The sequence below is a fragment of the Vigna radiata genome, chromosome 4 (genome assembly GCF_000741045.1).
Source record: "Vigna radiata var. radiata cultivar VC1973A chromosome 4, Vradiata_ver6, whole genome shotgun sequence".
In the NCBI taxonomy this organism is placed as follows: Eukaryota; Viridiplantae; Streptophyta; class Magnoliopsida; order Fabales; family Fabaceae; genus Vigna; species Vigna radiata.
Window position 1 is genome coordinate 17,714,235 of NC_028354.1, and position 20,190 is coordinate 17,734,424.

Here is a 20,190-nt window from a genome sequence, read left to right on the forward strand (position 1 = left end):
ATAATTCAAATCACAAGTTAAATGTATTTTTGAATATTTAATTTTTAGTAAAAATTAAAATTACTTTTTTAATACTTTAGACTAATTTCATCTCTTATTTTAAAAATATGTAGATTTAACTTTTTCAACCAAATCTTATTAATTTCATTTTAGATTTTAAATATATGTTTTTCAATTAATATTAAAAAAATGTGTTAATTATAAAAACCTTATTCTATAATACTTTTTGAGACGATAAATAAATTTAATAAAATTTAGTTAAAAAAATTTAAATCTAAACATTTTTAAAATTGAATTAAAGTGCCAAACATTTTAAAAATGTGTTTTTTTCTTCAGTTAAACATTTTCGGATTCAAAATGTCTTACCTGCTGAAAAATATTACGAGCTTCGTCTTCTTCTAACCTTCCCTTTTCCATTACGTAATCAAAGAGCTGTCTAAAAGCATACTCCATAACAACACGTATGTCAGTTGGAGTTTCTATCACGTCATGGAGTTTTATAATGCGAGGATGATTCAGCAATTTTAAAACTTCAAGTTCTAATTTCACTGCAACACAGTTTGAAGAAAATAAAATGTTAGAAGTCTCCTGTTAATAAAAGATAAAATCATTTAATGTAAATCTTATTTTATAAATTGATTTTAAAAAGTTAAATTAAATTTAAAATCCACTTTTTATTAAATAATTAATATATTATTATTAATCTGTCTTAATATTATCAACTTTGCTCTTACTTTTCATCATATCCATCATTCTATCTATATAACGATTAAAAAAACATTTGGTAAATTCTTCGAGAGTGAATTCTAAAGCTGTTTGTATATAAAAACATAAAATAAAAATTCTTTAGTATTTAGATAATTATATGCAAACACTTTCAGATAAAAATAAATAAATGTTTTTTGTAAATTAAGATTTATGTATGTAAATTTTTTTATGAAGAATTTTTACAAATTATGTTTATATAATATCTTGATTTCAAGTCTCACAGTTAACCATTATTATTAAAAATGTTAATAACAACATAAATATATTTTATTTTTAAAAAAATATGAATCAATTGTGTGTTATATATACTGTACCTATATTTATACATCAATATATTAATTCCACAAAGCAAAATTTCAGAAAAAGAAGGGGAAAAAATCTTAAATATAATTAATAATATATTAATGAGTAAACAAAAAACAATATGTATCGTATAGTATCCCGGGGACCTAGGCATCACTAGGCCGATCATCTGGGTCATCAGGCTGATCATCCAGGCCGACCATTCAGATCACCAGGCCTACCATCTGGGTCTACCACCAGGTCGACCATCCGGGTCACCAGGTCGATCATCCGGGTCATCAGGCCGATCATCCAGGTCGACCATTCGGGTCACCAGGCCGACCATCTGGGTCGACTAACCATCAGGCCGATCATCTAGGCCGACCACTAGGCCGACCATCCGAGTCACCAGGTCGATCTTCCAGGTCAACCAACCACCAGACCGATCTTCTAGGTCGACAACCACCAGGCCGATCATCCAGGCCGACCAACTACCAAGGCGACCATCTGGGTCGACGAACCAGCAGGTCGACCACATGGATATATTATAAACGATAATAGTTCATTAAAGCCCCTAATGGAGGTTAAGGTGTGATTGGGTCGTCATCAGACCCACGAAAGGTAAAAGCCCATTACAACTAGTATAAATAAAGGTCTCAGGTATGATTTTGGACCACGATATATATTATGCACACTATATGCATTCCTTATATTGACGACCGTTCGGTCACTTTTACTGACTTTAGCGTCGGAGTGCCTTTGGTAGGTACCCGCCCCCGCCTGGCTTGGAGAAGAAGGAAGGAGATAGAACGAACAACCTTGAGTTTGAAGAGGACCATGATGATCGTTCGACCTCCAGCAAGTCCCCGTCAGGAATGTTATAAGGGACCTCCAAACCCGACCGAAACACAATATAAACCTTGTTCTTCCATTTTCATGTTGTTTATCTTGGCACGTTTAAGGATCTGGATGATGACCTTCTCCCCAGTCAATACAGTTCTGCAATTTTTATCTTGCCCGACATGGATACAAAGCCATCTGTTTTTTCAAATTTATAATTTTTCAAAAACATGTCCATGCCTGCAACACTATCTTCTTCTGTTCCTCCATCCATTTCTGAAATCTACAAGAAAAAATATTGAAGAAACAAAGCAAAATATAGTATTTGATCAAATTAACATTCACTTACAGTGATTGAGAGAGACCAATAAATAAAATTTGTGATAAGAATCATAGAAAGAGAAAGAATTGAAAATGGAAGAGAAAGTCTCACCAGGGTGTTAATGGAGGTTGGAACTTTGGAAATGACGAACCTAAGATTAAGGTCACAGGGACACGGAAACAAATATTGATTTGAAAGTACGTATTTTTTTTTATAAATTATTTAATATATTTTTTTTTCGAATTAATGTGTAAACTATTTAAACCAATCAAAACACATGACACTTTCCTACGATGTTACGTAATATTACAATATACTAACAGTAGTTTCGACGGTGTAATTAAGGCGAAGTTGTTTAATCTTTTAGGTATTTTTGTCTTAATTTGATTAACATACCATTTAAGAATTTAAGTATTTATATAGCTTAATACAATACTTAAAATCTTAAATCTTATGCTAATAAAAAATAATTATACAATTAGGATAATCATAAATTAATATAGGTGGTATTAAAATATGATTTTCGTATAATGTTGAAACAAGTTATAAATAAGTTATAAATGTGGATTAAATATGTTTTTAATTCTTAAATTATCAAACAAATTTATTTTTAGTTTTTTTTTCAAATTTTGATATATTTTGATTCTTCTCATAATTTTTCGTATTCCAAAATCAACGACTTTAAAAAGAAGTTGGGGTGGCTAACGAATTATCACGTCATTGTTTCTTTGACACTAAGTCAATCTTTTGATTCTTCTCTCCCTCTCCCTCCCTCTCCCTCTCTCCTTGCATGTGACGCTGAACATAAGGGGGTTTCTCTCCTTTCTCGTTCAAAGGAGGTCGCGGGTTAGAAAAGGGAGACACCCTTTCTCCTTCCTCTTTTCTGGTTTGGTTTGCTCACAAGGGAAGCATTGTCCTTAGTCTCGTTCTCTGGTCTTGGGTCCTGAAACTCTCTTTTTCTTTCCATATTCTTTCTAGTTCTGATTCTCGCGGCAGGGGAAAACATAAATTTCTCTTTCTTTTTTTTTAGTCTTTGGTTGCGATTTATGCAAGTAGGAGACGGTTCTGGCGTTGTGTGGCTTGGTGGCGGTGAGGCATTGGACCTATAGTTCGCAACGCTTTCTTCTCGACGATGAGTTCCAATGGCTTCACGACAAAGTGAAATCGCGTTTGGTTTGTGACTTTGGGTGTGGTACGAATTGGATTTCTATTCTTTCACAAGTTTTGGACTCGTGACGGGGCTAAGGTTGGAAATGAGAATTTTGGAGTTTTGATTCTATGATTTAAGGTTGTCATTGATTCATCTAATCTTCTATGCAGATTGATGGTCATGAATTGAATTGAGGATTTTGGGTTTCTGATTTTTGCAGTTTGGGCTCTGTTTTTGGAAAATTTCTTGTGTTCTTGATGATGCGATTTAGAAGGCTAGAGTTTGAATGAATTTTGGATTTTTTATCTGCATTTTGGGTCTCTTCTCGCGGTTCTAGGTTCCTCGTGGTGGTTGCATGAGTGGAGTCAATGGTGGTGTCACTGGTGGGTGCTGTCGGAGTGTTGTAGCGGCTGGTCGTGGAGTCTCTGGATGTGGGTTGGCTTGGCAGATTAGGGTGCCCTTGTTGGGCATGTGGTTTGGTTTGATTCAGTGTCAGAAAAAGAAAAAATAACATGGCAATCCACCAACTCAGACTAATTTTAACAGTGTTTATTTTGGAGGACGATAGTTTCCTTAAAGACAATGATCAAAGTATATCAAAATTTGAAAAAGAAACTAAAAACAAATTTGCTTTATAGTTTAAGGACTAAAATCATATTTAACCCTAAATATTTCTATCCTTTCTTCTATCAAGTTTATTTTATTCTTTCTATGAAAATGTTCGACGAAAACTATATTTCCATTCCACTAGGACATTTGTTCCTCCTTTACTTCGAGAAACACTACTAAAACCAATTTTATAATGTAATTAATTTATTCATTGCATGTTTTAAATTTATATATTTTGATAAACAGTTTAATAAATATTATGAATTGGATAACATACTAAGTAAATGTATTCACGTGTCTAATTTATTTACTCTTGAATTTATACATATTTATTTTGAATTTTTTTAGTAATGTAATACATTTTTTAAATAAAATACAAAGCGAAAATATTAGAAAATTAAAATAAATCAATAAACTTACATTGATATAAAATCATACAAACTGAAGTTACAAACATCCAAACAATTAATGATAACGAATGAGATATAAAACAGTTCAAAAATTCTCTGAAATTGTCTCATATTGCAAGGAATTTTAAAATAAAATAAAATAAAAAATACTAGTTTTTGTTCAATACACAATGAAAAACGCACATAAAAACATACTTATCAAAACAGTGGAGAAATATATGGCAAGACTGATTATAAATAATATATATAACCCTAGGCCTATAAAAATATTGATTCATTTTATGAATGACTAAATATTCACTTAATATAAAGGTTTAAAGTTGATTTAATTTGTAACAACCACCTTTTATTTATTTTTATTTGTAAGTTTACTTCAATTTTCTCGTTTGTTGCATATAATTTTTCTTGATATTTTAATTAAATTTAATATTCTTATTATTTGATTTTTGTTACTACGAATCACCATGCCTAAGGAGATATTCTTAGAATCCTCTATCTTAATTTCTTACAACTAAAAGTAATAAAATTAATTAAAATTAAATTGTGGATGACGTTAACTATATTACTCAACCATATTAACCGGAAGACAAAGTTAACTAACTAAGAAATTTTCCCTTCATTTTCTTATAATACAATTATTAAAATCTATGATCTCATATATATATATATATATATATATATATATGTATGTATATATATGCTACTGAAATCTTAGGTATAATTTTGCCTATTACTTCTAAGCATCATTTTCATTAATTTATGACAAAATAACAATAGCCAGAATAGAATATGGACATATATTATTGGAATAAACACCATTGATGAATCTGAAAAACAATAAAATAAATGCATCGAAAAGATTGGTATAGGAGCAGTGATTGAAAAGTCCAATCAGAAGTTAATATCAGTATAGTCAAAAGATACAGAGAATCTCTGAATTAGAAATAATATAGGACAAGTACAATAATTGAGGGTGATGAAGGTGAATTGTTACCTGAGAATTTTCTACTTTGGTTTCCATAAATGGTTGACACGTGCAGTGGTGATATTATGCAGATCGAGTGCACCGTGGCTAGCTAGGGCGGTTGCATTAATCCAAATAAATTCTCTTTTACATGAACGTACGTGCTGCTGCACGTGCATCACTGCACTTGCATGTGAAGACAGATCCTTCTTCTATTACATATTTATTATGATGCCCTTGAAAGTTTAACAAGCTACCCTATTCTATGCAGTAATTTATTATCTCATGTGTTTTGCCTCGTTCTTTGCTTTCATCTTCAACGCTTCTATGCATTTCTCAGAAGCTTAGTATAATTAATGTAAGAAACACACAGGTTTTCATAAAGGTTCGAATTAAAGAAATAGTGTTATGAAGATTACCTTGTTAAATATGCAAAATCACAGTTTCTAGTGTTTGATCTCTAAAAGCTTATATTTAAGACTGACTAATTAATTATGGTTGTAATTAAAAAGGTGGCGAATAATAGGAAAAAATAGTACAACATGACTGCTAACGTGGGAACTTTTGTTGTTGTTTATGTTTCATTGGATAAAGGCAACTAAATCTCGTGGATGAAGAGCTAAACTCAAGGGGAACACCACGACCAAACAAACATCAACACCATTCCTACTTCTCATTATCATCATCTAACGGAACCTTCCACTTTTCTGATATTATTTATATGTAGCTATTATTATCCGCACCAAACTTTGTTCAAACCCCTTCATCTCTCCTTTTAATTCTTTCTTCAACGTTATCAATGATTGATTAGGTGGTTTATAACGGAGCAATTATTGAACAGGAAGACACATAGAAGGTGTTGTGTTTTTGCAACGTTCTGGATCCGACATAGCCATTGTCGGACCCACCTCCACATGTTCTTCCTTCTCCCTCTACTTTGACTCCTTCATATTTTTTCCTTGTTGCATGGAGAGGAAGATCATATCCCACCCAACAGATCTCTCATAGAACAGGTAATTCTTTCTTCTTATTGTTGGAGGTATCCAACCATGAATATTCAGTTAATATCAACGTTAGGTTGGTCTGAATAAAAGTAGGTATATATCTGTTAAATCAAAGTTTTAAGTTAAAGTCTGATGCAAAACATAATGGAGAAAGGAAATACTTCACTATTAACCAGATTTTTTGACAGAGACTATCTATAAGCAAAGATGAATACTTTTTCTATCCGCATGACACGCTAAAAAACACCAATGTCTCACTCCAATTCTTACATAGGCCGGTGTCAATCGAGTTACAAGTTTGTTAGCACCATTTATGTTGTTTCGTTTTTTATGTTGAATTGGCCGGTCACATATCTTCTCTGCTACAGTTCTATATAACTTTTCTGGTATGAATGTCAGCCATGATGACATTTTTCTTTTGGTTTATAGATATTCTTTTTTTTATATATATATTTCCTCCTTTAAGGGATTCCAGAATTCTTTTGGAGTGTTTTTTTTTTAATCAGATAAAATTTGAAGGAAGGAATTCCAGTATGATTCAGATTTCTATGCGTTGTTGTCTTCTTCTTTGTTGTTTGTGAAATCTGCATGTTCTTTTGCCTGTGCCATTATCTTGTGTTCCACTATTTTATTGTAACTTTTTTCTTTTCACACGATATTTCACGTTATACAAACAACCTTTTACCTATACAACAATAAACATTTATCTTTTATATCTATACGATATCATTTAATTATTGTTTTCTGTATAGATGCATTGTACACAAAAATGATAATAGCTTTTCTCTTCTGAAGGTTGTTATAATGTCATTTCTCTTTACCATTCTTTACATGCTTTTCGTTTGTCTGATGTATCACATGAGGATCTTTTTGCTTTTCTTCAGCCTTTTCCATATAAATGTAAGTGTATTTGCTCTCCGTTTAAGGAGGCAACAGTAGCTTCCTTGAAACAACCTCAAAAGGAAAATCTCTCTGCATCCATGACTGTGTGAGTACTATAAATTTGTTTTGGTTGTGGTTATCTTCATTGGTTTATCAGCCTTCCTTTTTTCAAAGTGTTGAATTCCACCTTTTCCTTTATTTCCTCCACACCGAGCCCAAAGGTAAAAGCAACCATCATGTCCTAGTTTATGAAAGCTTGATTTGTGTTAATTATATGAATATAGATTATCTCATTTATCCACATGTTGTTTTCCATTGCTTTGATTTTTACTTTTTCTAGAATTTCCTTTCGTATATTATGCAGGTTTTGAGTTTTGTCATTCGTTGAAACTGGTATTCCTAACAATATACCATGGGGGGTTGCGTATCAGTACCTTCTAATGCAATAAAAGGACCAAGGAATCTCCGTAGACGGATAACAAGACGGCGTCAAAAGATCTCAAGTTCTATTTCCATTCCTATTCCAGATGATATCATCCTGAAAAGGAGTGGCAGCGCAGGGGCGCGTATGACAGATTATTCTGTAAGTGAATTTGTTCATATGGACTTTGAAAATGGTGCAACTACTGCTTGCAGGCGCTCAGAAGTTTCTAATTCAGTATTCCATCTTACTCAGCTTCAATGGCAACTCAGTCAGTATGACGACGATGCAAACTGTATATTCTTTTGACTTTACTATTTTAAATTTTTATCTTTTGGGAGTTGTGATGAATTTGTTATGTCAATGCTTGCAGTAGTGAGTCAAGAAGAAACATATTTTGATTCAGTCAGCATTCTGGAATCTGATTCAGATGAAGACTTCAATAGTGTTCATGGAGGTAATATGTATTACCTGTTAACATACATAAGCAATTACTGAACCACGTGAACAGAAATTCAAGCCTCTAAGAATGGCTATTATTATGTGGTTATGTTTGCACCGTATAGATTGTTGTTTCTTTCTTTACTTTTCTTACCTTGGGTTGCAGATTTCTATGCAGATGGTTTTCCAATAGTATCCGGCACAGTTGGAAACATCCCATGTGGTCAAGTGCTCAAGTATGGAAGATCATCACGTTTTGCAGATTCCAGGTGTCAGTATGAAGAATATCATGAAAGCTATCTCAAAGTTGATGGAAGCAATCAAGACAAATTAAAGGGAAGAGATGAAAGTGGTTTTGGCCTTGTGAGTACACCAGGTCGTGGAATGTCTCGCTTAAGCAAGACTCAGGGAAGCTTCAAAGGTATAAAGGAATACAAACATGGTTTGGAAGAGAAAACTCCAGAGAGTGCACGGAAATCAGGCCTTCTTCGGATGGCACCCTCGTACAGTTTCAATGACAAAACACTGAATCGCCAAAGCAAACGACTGTCACATATCTTCAAGCTTTCTTTCAAACGAAGGTCCTGTGATGTAGATGATGCAAATGAATATATTAGTAAGTGATCAAATTTAACAGAACAATGGTCCTTTTCTAACACTACTGCATTGGTTCCTTTGGGATTATGCTAATTAAGCTCCTTAATATTGTATTTGAATGTAAGGTCGTTCAAAAAGATACTTTGTGCGACCCAGAGCAGGGCACACAATTCCATGCCAGAATGGAGAAAAGCCATCTCCTGGTTGTTGGTCAGAAATTCCGCCCTCAACATTTCATCTTCGAAGTGAAAACTATTTCAAGTATGCTGCTGAACTTCCTTGCATCTTGTTTCCATTATATGCAGATATAACCAGTTTTAGTTCGGTGAAAATATAATCGTCTGACCATTCTCTCTTTGTAGAGATAAGCAAAAGTCCCCTGCACCGAATCACAGTCCTTACACTCCTATTGGCGTTGATCTATTTGCCTGTCGAAGAAAAATACATCACATTGCTCGACATCTTGAGCTTCCCAATGTCAAGACCAAAGGAGATTTTCCGCAACTCCTTGTGGTAAATATCCAGGTATAGTTTTTTGGTGTTTAGTTCAACAACATTAAGAAAATGCAGTACTAGTGTTGGCATATGCATGTTGATTGGTTTCACATATATCATACAATCTTCTGCGCTTTGTGGCAGTTGCCTACATATCCAGCTGCAATGTTCCTTGGTGATAGTGATGGAGAAGGGATGAGTCTTGTATTGTATTTCAAAGCTTCTGAGACTCTTGATGAAAACATTTCTTCCCAGTTTCAGGAAAGCATTATGGTAAATATATTGTTCGCTGCTATTATCCCATTCTAAACCATTTTCATTTTAGTCAATTTATGTTACCAAGTAACCTTAGTATATAGTTCTCCTTTTCACGTCATTATGGTTCATGTTTCTTGTTTATGCTGTAGAAATTAGTTGAGGATGAGACAGAAAAGGTAAAAGGATTTGCAAAAGAAAGTAGTGTTGCTTTTAGAGAAAGGCTGAAGATCATGGTAGGACTCGTCAATTCAGAGGATATGGATTTGAGTTCTGCTGAAAAGAAACTAGTAAATGCTTATAACGGAAAACCTGTACTCTCACGCCCACAGCACAACTTTTACAAGGTACAGCAAAGTTTAAAAATAATCATTTTTCTACCATATTATACAAAAAAGTATCAAAACATACAAATTTGTGATGTTTTAACTAACGTGATTCCTTTTTTCCAAAGTTTCTGATATTTTTTTTGTCTTGACTTAGGAGACCTTTGGGTACCCTTAGCTCAATTTTTTTCTCTTTCTATTGTAACATTTCTCCTCTAGGTTAACAAACATTTGTTGTAGCAACTTATATGGAATTTCCTTATGTTTATTCTGCTCCTAACAGGGTCCTAATTACTTTGAGATTGATCTGGACATTCATCGATTTAGCTACATATCCAGGAAAGGACTTGATGCATTTAGGGGTCGTTTGAAAGAGGGCATTCTTGATTTAGGCCTAACCATTCAGGTATTTTATCATGTTTGCATACTCTGGCATTCTTAGATATAATATTTGGCATCCATCGTCATCAAAATAAAATATTTTACTTTTAAACTTGCTATGACTACAAATATCCAGTCAACATTTCCCTCACCAGTTTTCAATTCAAAAACAGATCAACCCTTCCTAGCTTCTGCTATGACATGCATATAAATTCCTATGCTTAACAATATTTGTTGTTTCTCACAAACCTGGATACCCTGCTGAGTTTTCTGTGCTATTAAGTCTTGAAAATATAATGATGGACACTGATTTTGATGTATTAAGATATATTGATAACTTTTTTGATATACCAACATCAGTGTATTTTGAAGACTCAGCAGAGAATCTGGACTCGTTTCTCACCCATTCTAGGGAGAATTATTTTAGTAACATTTAATAATACAAAATGCATGAAGGTCAAATTGAATTTGAATATTCTTTTATGAGAACTGCAACCCTTTTTTCAGCAGAATTATAGAGTTAGCCTTCGACTAAGATTGACAATCTCTAAATTCCTAACACAGGCACAGAAACAAGAAGAGCTTCCAGAAAAAGTATTGTGCTGCCTTAGATTGAACAAGATTGATCTCAATGATAGTGGTCAAATACCCATGCTAATGACTATTGACGGTGAATGCTAAGGGTTTTCAGTTGATTGGAGGGAATAGCATTCAACAGTATAAATAAACATATGTATGTATTAGCTACTTTTGTATAATTCCTCGGTCTAGGAAAAGTGGGAGTCAACTTGTTTAAGTATGATGCAACTCCTGCGGTTATGTTTTTTGTTCAAATGTACATTCCAGGAAAAGAAATTTAGAGGATGATTAACATGTTTTGCCACATGAATGAAAGGTAGAAGTGTTTCTTTATTAACTATTGTAATGTAACCTGTAAACAAGTGGAAGTCATTGCATTATGGAAAGGACAAATGTTTCTAATCTCTCAAGCGTTATATGTTGAAAATTCCACATAAACTAAAAATAAGATGAATTTATCTTGCAAATTTCATCTTAAAAGTTAGTTTTGTAAACTTGGATTAAACTCACTTCTTAAGATTCTTAAGATGGTATCATAGTCATCAAAATATATTATAACAAGAATTGTTATTTATTGGATCTTTCACCTCATTTGTTATCAGAGAGTGCTATAAGACCATTAATGTCTAATCTTAAAAGGGTTGTGTAAGATTGAATTAGACTTAAATTTAAATTTTAATACTATTCACTTTTTGTTGCTTTTGCAAGTGCAAAACATTTGCTTTTGTATGGCAGCATTTAATATTAACCTGACCTTTAAATATCACAAATATGCATTGAAGAGTTTAGGTAAAGATTCCGGTAGCTGTTTCACCTGTATCATTGTCCTTATTGCATAACTTTCTTATTGGAAGCTAAATTTACTTCATTACTAAGTTCTTGTATATGTTTTACATTAATTGAGTTTAATTTCTTCACGGAAATCAATAAGAAAGCATAGTAGGGTTTACTTTGTTAAGTACTTATTACATAAGTTAAATTGATTTACAATGTTATTTTATATTGTCCGGATCATTTTCTCATTATTCTATAAGAAAATTATGCCTACAAATATGCCACCACTTGTAAGAGCCATAATATAGCTTCAATTGAATAAAGTTAAGTGAAATATTCCTCTCTCTCTCTCTGTCTCTATCTCTTCAAGTGGGTGCATGTGTTAGTGCAGCAATATTCTCCTATAAATAATACGAGGATGGTGAGCAGAGGCCATTATTGGTTTTAGTGTTGACACAGATTTAATATAAAATATATACGGAAACAAATATAACACTGATTGACAAAAAGTAAGTGAAAATGCTGGCAATTAAGGTGCATAGTTAGATACAGTATATTGATATAATAATAGTATAGTCTCTTTTCTCAAACACAATTATTCTTTTACAGCGATGTATTCGTCTTAGAACTGTCAGAATGAGTTACAATATGCGGATCAACCTGATTCACCACGAGTTCAGATCAGACCAGATCGAACCAGATTATCCATTTTGACAGCTTTAATTCGCCCTAAAATCATGATCATTTGGTGAAAAACATAAAAAAAAAGTCTATACTAAAAAGTGTCTGACAGGGTTAAGATTAATTACACGGTCTATCACTTGTATTAAATTTTGTTTTGTCTTGATTGTTTTAGTGTTCTTTTGTTATTTCATTTCCTTAGTTTTTATATAGCTTTTAAACATGATAAAATAGAATATTTTTCTTTATCATGCAACCTGTCACTTCTATTAGTTACGATATTATAAGGTGAAAACCTGTATTTTATGATCTGAACTTTTTTGCAAGCTCCTCCAAATTTAGACTGTAAGAGGCCATCAACTAGGATTTTGGATAGCACAGAAATTCTGACAGCAAGAGAATTTAAACAGCGAGCAGATTAAATTCTTTATTTTATTAATTAAATTATATTGAGTGATCATTAAAAACAGATAAAGGCATATAGGTGATTTCCTTTTTGAGACTCCAGAAATTGTACTAATTGTCCACGGTCTCCTAAGTGTCATTTTTCTATGAATTCATAACCTTTTAAAACCTGTAATCATAAACAGAGTGCAAGCAGTAAATTTATACCATTAAATGTTTTAAATTAGTAAACAAATTAACATTCAATAATTTGTATGCTTTTTATATGATACAATAAAAATATTTTATCCTTTCACCACATGTTCATTGACCCATTTCCAAGCTTATTGAGATGACCATAAACTGATGACATTACTATTGAGGCTTGTAAAATCTGTACATCTTCTAGAATATAAATCTAGAATGTTTCAAATAAGTACATGGGTTACAAGTTCTGCAAAAAGATATGTCGGCTCACGCATGTCAGAGAAAACATTCAATCTTAGTTTCCTGAATGATTTTCTTGGCATTGCGATTGAGAACATCATCTACATGGTCAATAACCTACTGATATTTTGAGTGCTTAAGTTATATCAAAATTGCAATGGTGACCGAAGCAATTTCATACGAAACCTTTGTACATAGGCCGACGCCAACGTGCTTCATGCCAACAATGATGTCGTCAGTGGAGACAAATTCCAACAAGCATGGCCACAACGTTAATGTGTTTTTTGTAGCCAAGAGGAGGAACATGGTGAATGAAGTTGTTATAGAATGAATAATCCTGAATAGTTAAAATATTTTCTTTTAGAATATTTCTGGAAACTGTAATCCAGAATTTTTTAATACATTTTCAATTTCATAAAGAATGCACGAAGTAATCTCCTACAATATATGTAAGTGTTAGAACCACAAAGACAATAAAAAATGTATAAATAGAAAAGGAAATTGTGGTTTATCTCATCCTTAAGTATTTTTAAATCAACAAAACAGAAATATAGAATATAGTTAGTTGCTTTGGTATAACTTCATTGTAGTACTTTGTATTGCCTATTTGCAAGAGTATTTTTAGAATAATACATTTATATTTCTCTCTCTTTTCAAGTTTTCAATATCTGTAATGCAGCATATACAAGGGTTGAAAGAACATGATGAAATAAATAAATGAACACATGTAGTGGATGGCCACCAAGTTAAAAGAATTCTTAGAAAAGTTAACTTTTCATTAAGCATATCACCCAACACTTGGGAGCTGCAATTTGTTACTGTAATCCTATGTATAATTCAGAGTTAGTCCTATATGTACACTTAACTCTGTAGTGAACAAATCAAGAAAGCTGAAGTACAAGATATAATGGTTCAGATATCCATTAAGGATATCATCAATGGCCACAATGTTTTCTTAGCCATGCAGCCCTTGAAGATGTGGGATTAATCCTCTCCATCGATCCTTGTGTCATTGGTCTGTAATACACAAATTCATATGCTGGTATTCGTAACGAGCTATATTGTAATTTTGTTTTAAACAACTTGTGATTTACCCTTAAAACTGCAGTTACAGACCAAAGAAAAATGTATACTGCAACATTATGTTGAGCATGCATGGAGGTGAAATATGTTTGTTTCTCGTGTAACATCACCCTAGATAAAAGTAGTCTTTTTACCTCTTCCCGATGTTGACATACGAAGAGATCGACGCATATCATTTCGCTGCAACAACTCGTCCTTTTTATTTGATGAAATCATTTTTGCCGCTGATAACTTCACAGGCTCACCATATTTTCTGTGGTTCTGTAAAAGATTTGGCACATAATAAGATGCAACCTGATTAATATAGAGCAGTACATACGTATTTTGATTCATATCAAGATTTCATATAAGACCAGCACTCGGTGAAAACAACACTGCTAAATAGGAATTTCCATGAATAGTAAGTAAAATAAAAAAATAAAAAAAAAAAAACCTTAATTTTCGTCATTGGAATATTCTAAGAACAATAGTTTAGTTTACCAAAGATTATTAGACAAAATCGCTTCTCTGGTGTTAATTTGTAGACATCAAAATAGTGCAAAGCTACTATTCACTAGGACCAAATTAGTCGTTTAAGGACTAAAATTATCATTTGGAAATCATTGGGATGTTACTGATATTTGGAGGATTAAGTTATACTATAGCAAGGGAAGTTTTTCAACCACTAATTAGTAAAAAAAAAAAGTAAATCCATTAGAAATGATTATGTCCACCGATTAATGAAAAAACACGTATGAAGTATTAGTTACCAAATCTGACAGATCAGTTAATGTATCAAAAGTGGCATATATTGTCCATGATCAACAATGATAACCTATGGTTTTGTTTGATCATAAAACGTGTTCAAATTCGACTGAGGATTTCAAACTTACCTGATCTAACAGAGTATCCAATTTATCTGTGAAATCAAATTCCATGAAATAATTTGAGTTGTATTTATCAGCTAAATCGAATGATTTTTGTTGAAAGCGAGGAGCCTGGTATATTGGTAATACATGGCTGGAAGTCCTGTCCTGATGTCTTGTGTTGAAACCATGTTTCCTTTCTGAAACTTCTATCTCATGTTTTGTTAAATCACATGCGCCTTGTACAAAGATTGGATCCAGAGCACTGATTTTGCTTCTTGAACCATCAGACAATATGGATGAAGCTTCTGGTTTTCTCCTTTTGGCCCATGTAAAACCACTGGATGCTGAGACTGGTGCTGGTCCAGAGTATAAACTGTTTCCATTGCAACCATCCACCACTTGGGTAGCCTCAGACTTTGCATCACATGAAGCCTTTGGTTGCTCTTTATGCAAAGCTCCTATTTTAACTTTTGCAACATGTGCCCTACCATCATCACTTGTGCCAATATTTTGAGAACTATTCTGCATTTCCTTCACAAACAAGAAAGAGAAGTGAATAAAAAATAGTTATTTTCTTCAAGCAGCGTGGCACTATTACTGAAAGCAAGAGCACCTCTTTCCAAGCTGGTTTGTTGAAATTTATATGGTCATGGGAAACTTTGTGGACTCGTCTATTCCTTTTTGAAGTTGCAGCCTCTCTCCCTTTACCTAAAGTCTTTTTCCTGTGTACAAGACAGAATTCAGTCGCAGAAATTGGAAATAAATTAAGCATGTAGTTCCAATAGAAACCATGATTGAGAAGAGTATCCATTTTAAATAATTCGGTGGTTAAGATACTCAAGTTTGGACCTGGTGAATGATTTAAATGAATAATGAATGCTAACTTCTTTCACTTCAAAGGTCTAATTCTCCAGCATTAGGTTTTGATATACACGAATATGACCAAAATTTAGGCCTTGGTCTTTTCGAAGATGATGCAACCTTTAATTTACATTCCCTATAGTAGTAATAATAATAACTATATTTATAAATAAGAGTCAAAGCAGGAGCAAAAGCCAAGTGTAACATAGCTTTGCCATAATGTATACAAGAAAACACTGAAATTATATATACCTGCTCGCTTCTTCCCGATTTCTAGCATCCATTTCTTTGCTTGGTGGATACTTTGGCATGAGTGATGGATCACAGGCATATGGCTTGGTGCTGAAATACTACAAAATATCCAACATGAAACATAGAATCAGAAACATACTTACGTGCAATAGCCAAAAGCCAGTATGCATCCTAATAAAGCAGCAGTTTCAGAATAACAACTATGAAAAATACTAGTGGAACACCATCCTCATGGTTAACTACTGAAGATTCATTCTTTATGGAAAAGATAAATCTTATTGAAAAAGGAAGAAGATCAAAATGCATAAAGAATTCACCTCAGACGTGAGTGCAGAGGAGGCAGTCCCACGCTTGGAGGGATCAATGGAAAGTAAAGTCTCAAGTAGTTTTACAGCAGTTACAGGAAAACCTTTACACCTCTCATGAAGAGAGGCTTCGTAATTAGTCTGAGGCTTAAACATTGTGGCCAGAGGAAGCTTACTCTTTTTCCAGTATTCCTCAGGTGGAGAACCGCAAAGCTTGAAAATTCTGTGTAATTGTTCCACCTGTAGATTAAATAAGAACACACAACAAATTAAGCCTACAAAGACTTAGTGTTAGCCTCAAATGAAATGATGCATTGATTATCCTTGGAAGGATGAATAAAGTCTTCGATTTTATCCCCCTGAAGGAAAAACAACATGGCAATTTCAGGATCCTATGCATTAATGTGATATGTTGAAAATGAGGATTACCTCAGTTCTCCCCTTAAGGATGGGCTTCCCCAGAAAAAGTTCAGCAAATACACAGCCAACACTCCATAGATCCACCGAAACACCATAGTTTGTTGATCCCATTAAGAGTTCAGGAGGACGATACCATAGAGTCACCACTCGACTTGTTAAGGGTTGCTTGCTATTAGGACTAAGGGTATTTGCTAATCCAAAATCTGCTATCTTGAGAACACCTTTATTGTTCACTAGTATATTAGATACTTTAATGTCTCGATGCATAATACCTCGAAGGTGACAATGCTCGATTCCACTCAATAACTGTCTCATGTAACACTTAATCTGTTTAGTAAAATATGAAACAAAAGTTATGGTAACATTTAATGCACTAAGCTAAAGTAACCAACCTAGTGAGTCACAAAATTACGTAATAAAATGCAGACAAACCTGTGATTCAGTGAACTTTATATCAGGAGAAGCCACTAGGCCAGCAAGGTCATGCTCCATGTATTCAAATACAAGGTATATGTTGTTTGATTGTTGTGAAGTAATTATACCATCCAATTTCATGATGTTTGGGTGGTCAAGTGAGCGAAGAATCACTATTTCTCTTGCCATGAACCTAATGCTATCATCTTTAAGTTTGTCAAATCGTACCTTCTTCAGGGCAACCATCCTCCCAGTTTCAATTTCACGTGCTTGGAATACAGTGCTATATGTACCTTGTCCAATCTACAGAAAAGAAAATGCTGTAAATAGATAAATGTTAAGAACATAATGACATTAAGAAGCCATAATAAGGCCAAGAAATTGTCTCTGTTCTTTACAAGCTAGTTGCTATTTCGTGAGAATCTAACATCAAATTTTCGTCGAACCTTAGAACCATGATTTGATTTTTTGTTTTCTTCTCTAATAGTTAAATGCAAAAACTTCAACATTTAATATCATTATGTTTGGTTAGAAGAATTGTTGTTTAGCCTTGTTCTACATTAGGAGGACTCTTGAACACAACTGAAGTTACATCCAAAATTGAAAACTTTAAGTTTAAGAAAACAAATGGTCCACCACTCCCATCATTTATTTCCCACCAAATTATAAAAAGTCAAAAAACTGCCTCCATCTCATTACGAAGCTTATTGCCATCTTCAAATAAAATCATCATTACAAAAATTAAAGCCTACATGAACATGGCCCAACCATCATGTACACGTAATTCATCGCCACAAAGCATTCATTTTTTCAAGAACAAAAAAGTAAGATTGTTCTCATCCAAATTGGAGTTTCACCCCAATAATATTGGTTAACTTTCAAAACATGCCTCTATTAATTATGTGAACTACCAAGTTAAAAGTCAAATTCTAATTGAAAAAGTTAGATTTAATTCCTCCCATACTTTTGATACTATTTTCTAATAATTCATCGCAACAACATGATTGATAAATGTTTATTAAATATTATCATGGGTGAAACTCTATTACATGATGAAAAGCAACACTAAAAAATCATGTCATTAAATTGCTAGTAAGTTTTATCCTTTTCTGCATTAAGTTACAACACTTTGAAACAAACAACTACAATTAAAATTGTTTGATTTTCATAATACGTGATAATATTTAATAGAATATTAAAGAAGAATATACAAGATAACATTGAATGCACAAATCTCTAATTACTTCTAAGCATTAAACATCCACAACAATGTCTATAATTTATTTCCATTGCACTGTATCTTACTGTCAAATTTCCTTTAGAATAATTTAGTATTTGAGATGTCATCAATCATTTTTCAACTTGAATATCAATGTATAAATGAGTTGAGTACCTTATCCAATCTCTCAAAAGAATCGGTTTTGAGAGGGACCCACCCTTGAATAGCTTCCCCTGCAACAGAGGTAAGCCAAGGTGGCCACCCAGCGGCATTCTGCTCAGCCTCCACAAACCTACACGACAACCTCAACGACACCGGACCTCTCAAGCTCCCCTTCTTCCACTCCTTCTCCTCCTCCAATCCCGCGTCTATCTCACGCGCCTCCACGACGCTGTTTCGCCTCTTCCCATTGCACCTTTTCCGCGAGCTCGATCGCAACGATAGCAGTCCCGGCGGCGTGAAATCGCTTCCAGCAAGAGCCCGCCTCGAGCTCGCGCAACCCATTTGCCGGGGTCCGACCCGGCTAGAAACGGGTTGCGAAAACGCCTCCGGAGAAAAACGAAACGATCAGAGAGAAAACGGAGAGAAACCCAGAAAGAAAAACATTGGGAGAGGAGAAAAAAACTGATGCTTTGTTGCTCCTACCTCGCTCTTTGGGCTTGGTTTTTTCTCTCCTCCGAAAATGACACAATCCAGTAATCAATATCCAACCCTCGTCTTTCTCTCCGTATGTCGCGAGATCTGCGGAGGATTTTCGAGGATGTCGCGAACGGTCGTGAGACATTCGCGGGTCCCAAGGGTGCATATCTCTTTTTGGTGTTCTAAATGTAAGAGAAAGAAAGAAGAGAGAGAAAGGTGTAATGTAACGGTTCCAATAATGTCTTATTGTTTTCAGTTTGTTTGTCGCTTTGTTTGGATACACAGAGAAGTACAAAGAGAAAGAGAAAAAAGAGACTGTCCTGTAATGGCATGGTGCACGATGGTTACATGCCAACTCCTAACAGCACCATTCAAACGCATGATGGAATTAGTTGATTTGGGTTGGAAAAATAATTTTATCAGCAATCATATATCTACACTCATCTTTCTTTTCTATCATCACGTTATAATAGCAATAAAATTTACTTCTTTTTTTTTTGTTCAAGTGTCAGTTGGATATAGTTGTAATCCGACAGTTCTTTAAGTTGAGTTGTTGTCCAATTGTGACCTGACACCTCTTTTGGACTTGTTGGATAATTTACATGTTCAGTGAGTGATTGTGGTTATGATGTTCTTTCCTTTCAAACTGTTCATGACTACGTGGGTCATGATTGTTTCTGGTTTTGATTGTATTTTGATTATGTGACTAAAGTTATGTAGTACATGTTTTGGAGTTTTTTGGTGCATCATTGTATGATTTTGTTTCTCTGTTAAAAGAATGCAACAATTCATGTTTTTGATATGTGCATGTTTAATTATCAGAGACAGTGCAAAAAGTTTCACAGTAGTTGTGCATCTATCAGTTACACAGTATTAATCATAAGAGATTGTAATAGATGTTAGTTTAATAAAATAATTAGGAGTCAAGGTTTTAATTTTCACTAAAATGAGTGTTTATGTTTAATGTTGAACCATTTTTTAATAATGTTTTAAAAAAAAAAAAACTTATAATCTAAGCATCACTTAATAATTGTTGTGTAATGCTCACATCTTGTACTCGGAAAATGATTTGATGTCTTGCTCAATACTGTAATAAATTCTTTTATGATGTTGACACATAATAATTGTTATTTGTAG

The 20,190-nt window shown here is 33.6% G+C and overlaps 2 protein-coding genes across 14 annotated transcripts; one reads left to right on the plus strand and one right to left on the minus strand.

The window, feature by feature from the left end:
• The first annotated feature begins 5,924 nt into the window (after nt 1-5,924).
• Nucleotides 5,925-11,063, plus strand: LOC106758898. Of its 8 annotated transcripts, none has more exons than XM_022780018.1 (11): nt 7,335-7,452; nt 7,596-7,814; nt 7,908-7,947; nt 8,026-8,109; nt 8,260-8,709; nt 8,816-8,951; nt 9,053-9,215; nt 9,330-9,458; nt 9,593-9,787; nt 10,050-10,172; nt 10,712-11,063. In XM_022780018.1, the coding sequence occupies exons 2-11, from the start codon at nt 7,644-7,646 to the stop codon at nt 10,826-10,828; spliced, it is 1,608 nt and encodes a 535-aa protein (XP_022635739.1). In that variant the 5' UTR covers nt 7,335-7,452; nt 7,596-7,643; the 3' UTR covers nt 10,829-11,063. The 8 variants fall into 8 exon arrangements, with proteins under 8 accessions (XP_022635735.1, XP_014497387.1, XP_022635739.1 ...); XM_022780019.1 differs by having other exon boundaries at nt 8,029-8,109; XM_022780014.1 differs by lacking the exon at nt 7,335-7,452 and adding an exon at nt 5,925-6,358 and having other exon boundaries at nt 7,596-7,947.
• A 1,846-nt stretch (nt 11,064-12,909) lies between these two features.
• On the minus strand, nt 12,910-19,892 carry LOC106759505 (protein IMPAIRED IN BABA-INDUCED STERILITY 1). 6 transcript variants are annotated; one of them, XM_014642698.2, is made up of 9 exons: nt 18,589-19,891; nt 17,214-17,498; nt 16,791-17,108; nt 16,374-16,601; nt 16,057-16,154; nt 15,557-15,665; nt 14,968-15,474; nt 14,230-14,356; nt 12,910-13,349 (listed from the first exon to the last, which is right to left on the minus strand). In XM_014642698.2, the coding sequence occupies exons 1-9, from the start codon at nt 18,916-18,918 to the stop codon at nt 13,333-13,335; spliced, it is 2,019 nt and encodes a 672-aa protein (XP_014498184.1). In that variant the 5' UTR covers nt 18,919-19,891; the 3' UTR covers nt 12,910-13,332. The 6 variants fall into 6 exon arrangements, with proteins under 6 accessions (XP_014498184.1, XP_022635741.1, XP_014498183.1 ...); XM_014642697.2 differs by lacking the exon at nt 12,910-13,349 and having other exon boundaries at nt 13,382-14,356; nt 18,589-18,960; nt 19,060-19,891; XM_014642701.2 differs by lacking the exon at nt 12,910-13,349 and adding an exon at nt 13,384-14,029.
• Between the last annotated feature and the right edge of the window lie 298 nt (nt 19,893-20,190).

Bases quoted from the DNA above. Each gene is read 5' to 3' on its own strand.
- LOC106758898 (XM_022780014.1), top strand. From the start codon at position 7,644: ATGGGGGGTTGCGTATCAGTACCTTCTAATGCAATAAAAGGACCAAGG. The intron at 7,948-8,025 runs GTATATTCTTTT...CAATGCTTGCAG, and splicing joins GTATGACGACGATGCAAACT to TAGTGAGTCAAGAAGAAACA. The intron at 8,952-9,052 runs GTATGCTGCTGA...CTCTCTTTGTAG, and splicing joins CGAAGTGAAAACTATTTCAA to AGATAAGCAAAAGTCCCCTG.
- LOC106759505 (XM_014642697.2), bottom strand. From the start codon at position 18,918: ATGGGTTGCGCGAGCTCGAGGCGGGCTCTTGCTGGAAGCGATTTCACG. The intron at 17,109-17,213 runs GTTTGTCTGCAT...TTTACTAAACAG, and splicing joins TAAAGTTCACTGAATCACAG to ATTAAGTGTTACATGAGACA. The intron at 16,155-16,373 runs GTGAATTCTTTA...GATATTTTGTAG, and splicing joins CCTCTGCACTCACGTCTGAG to TATTTCAGCACCAAGCCATA.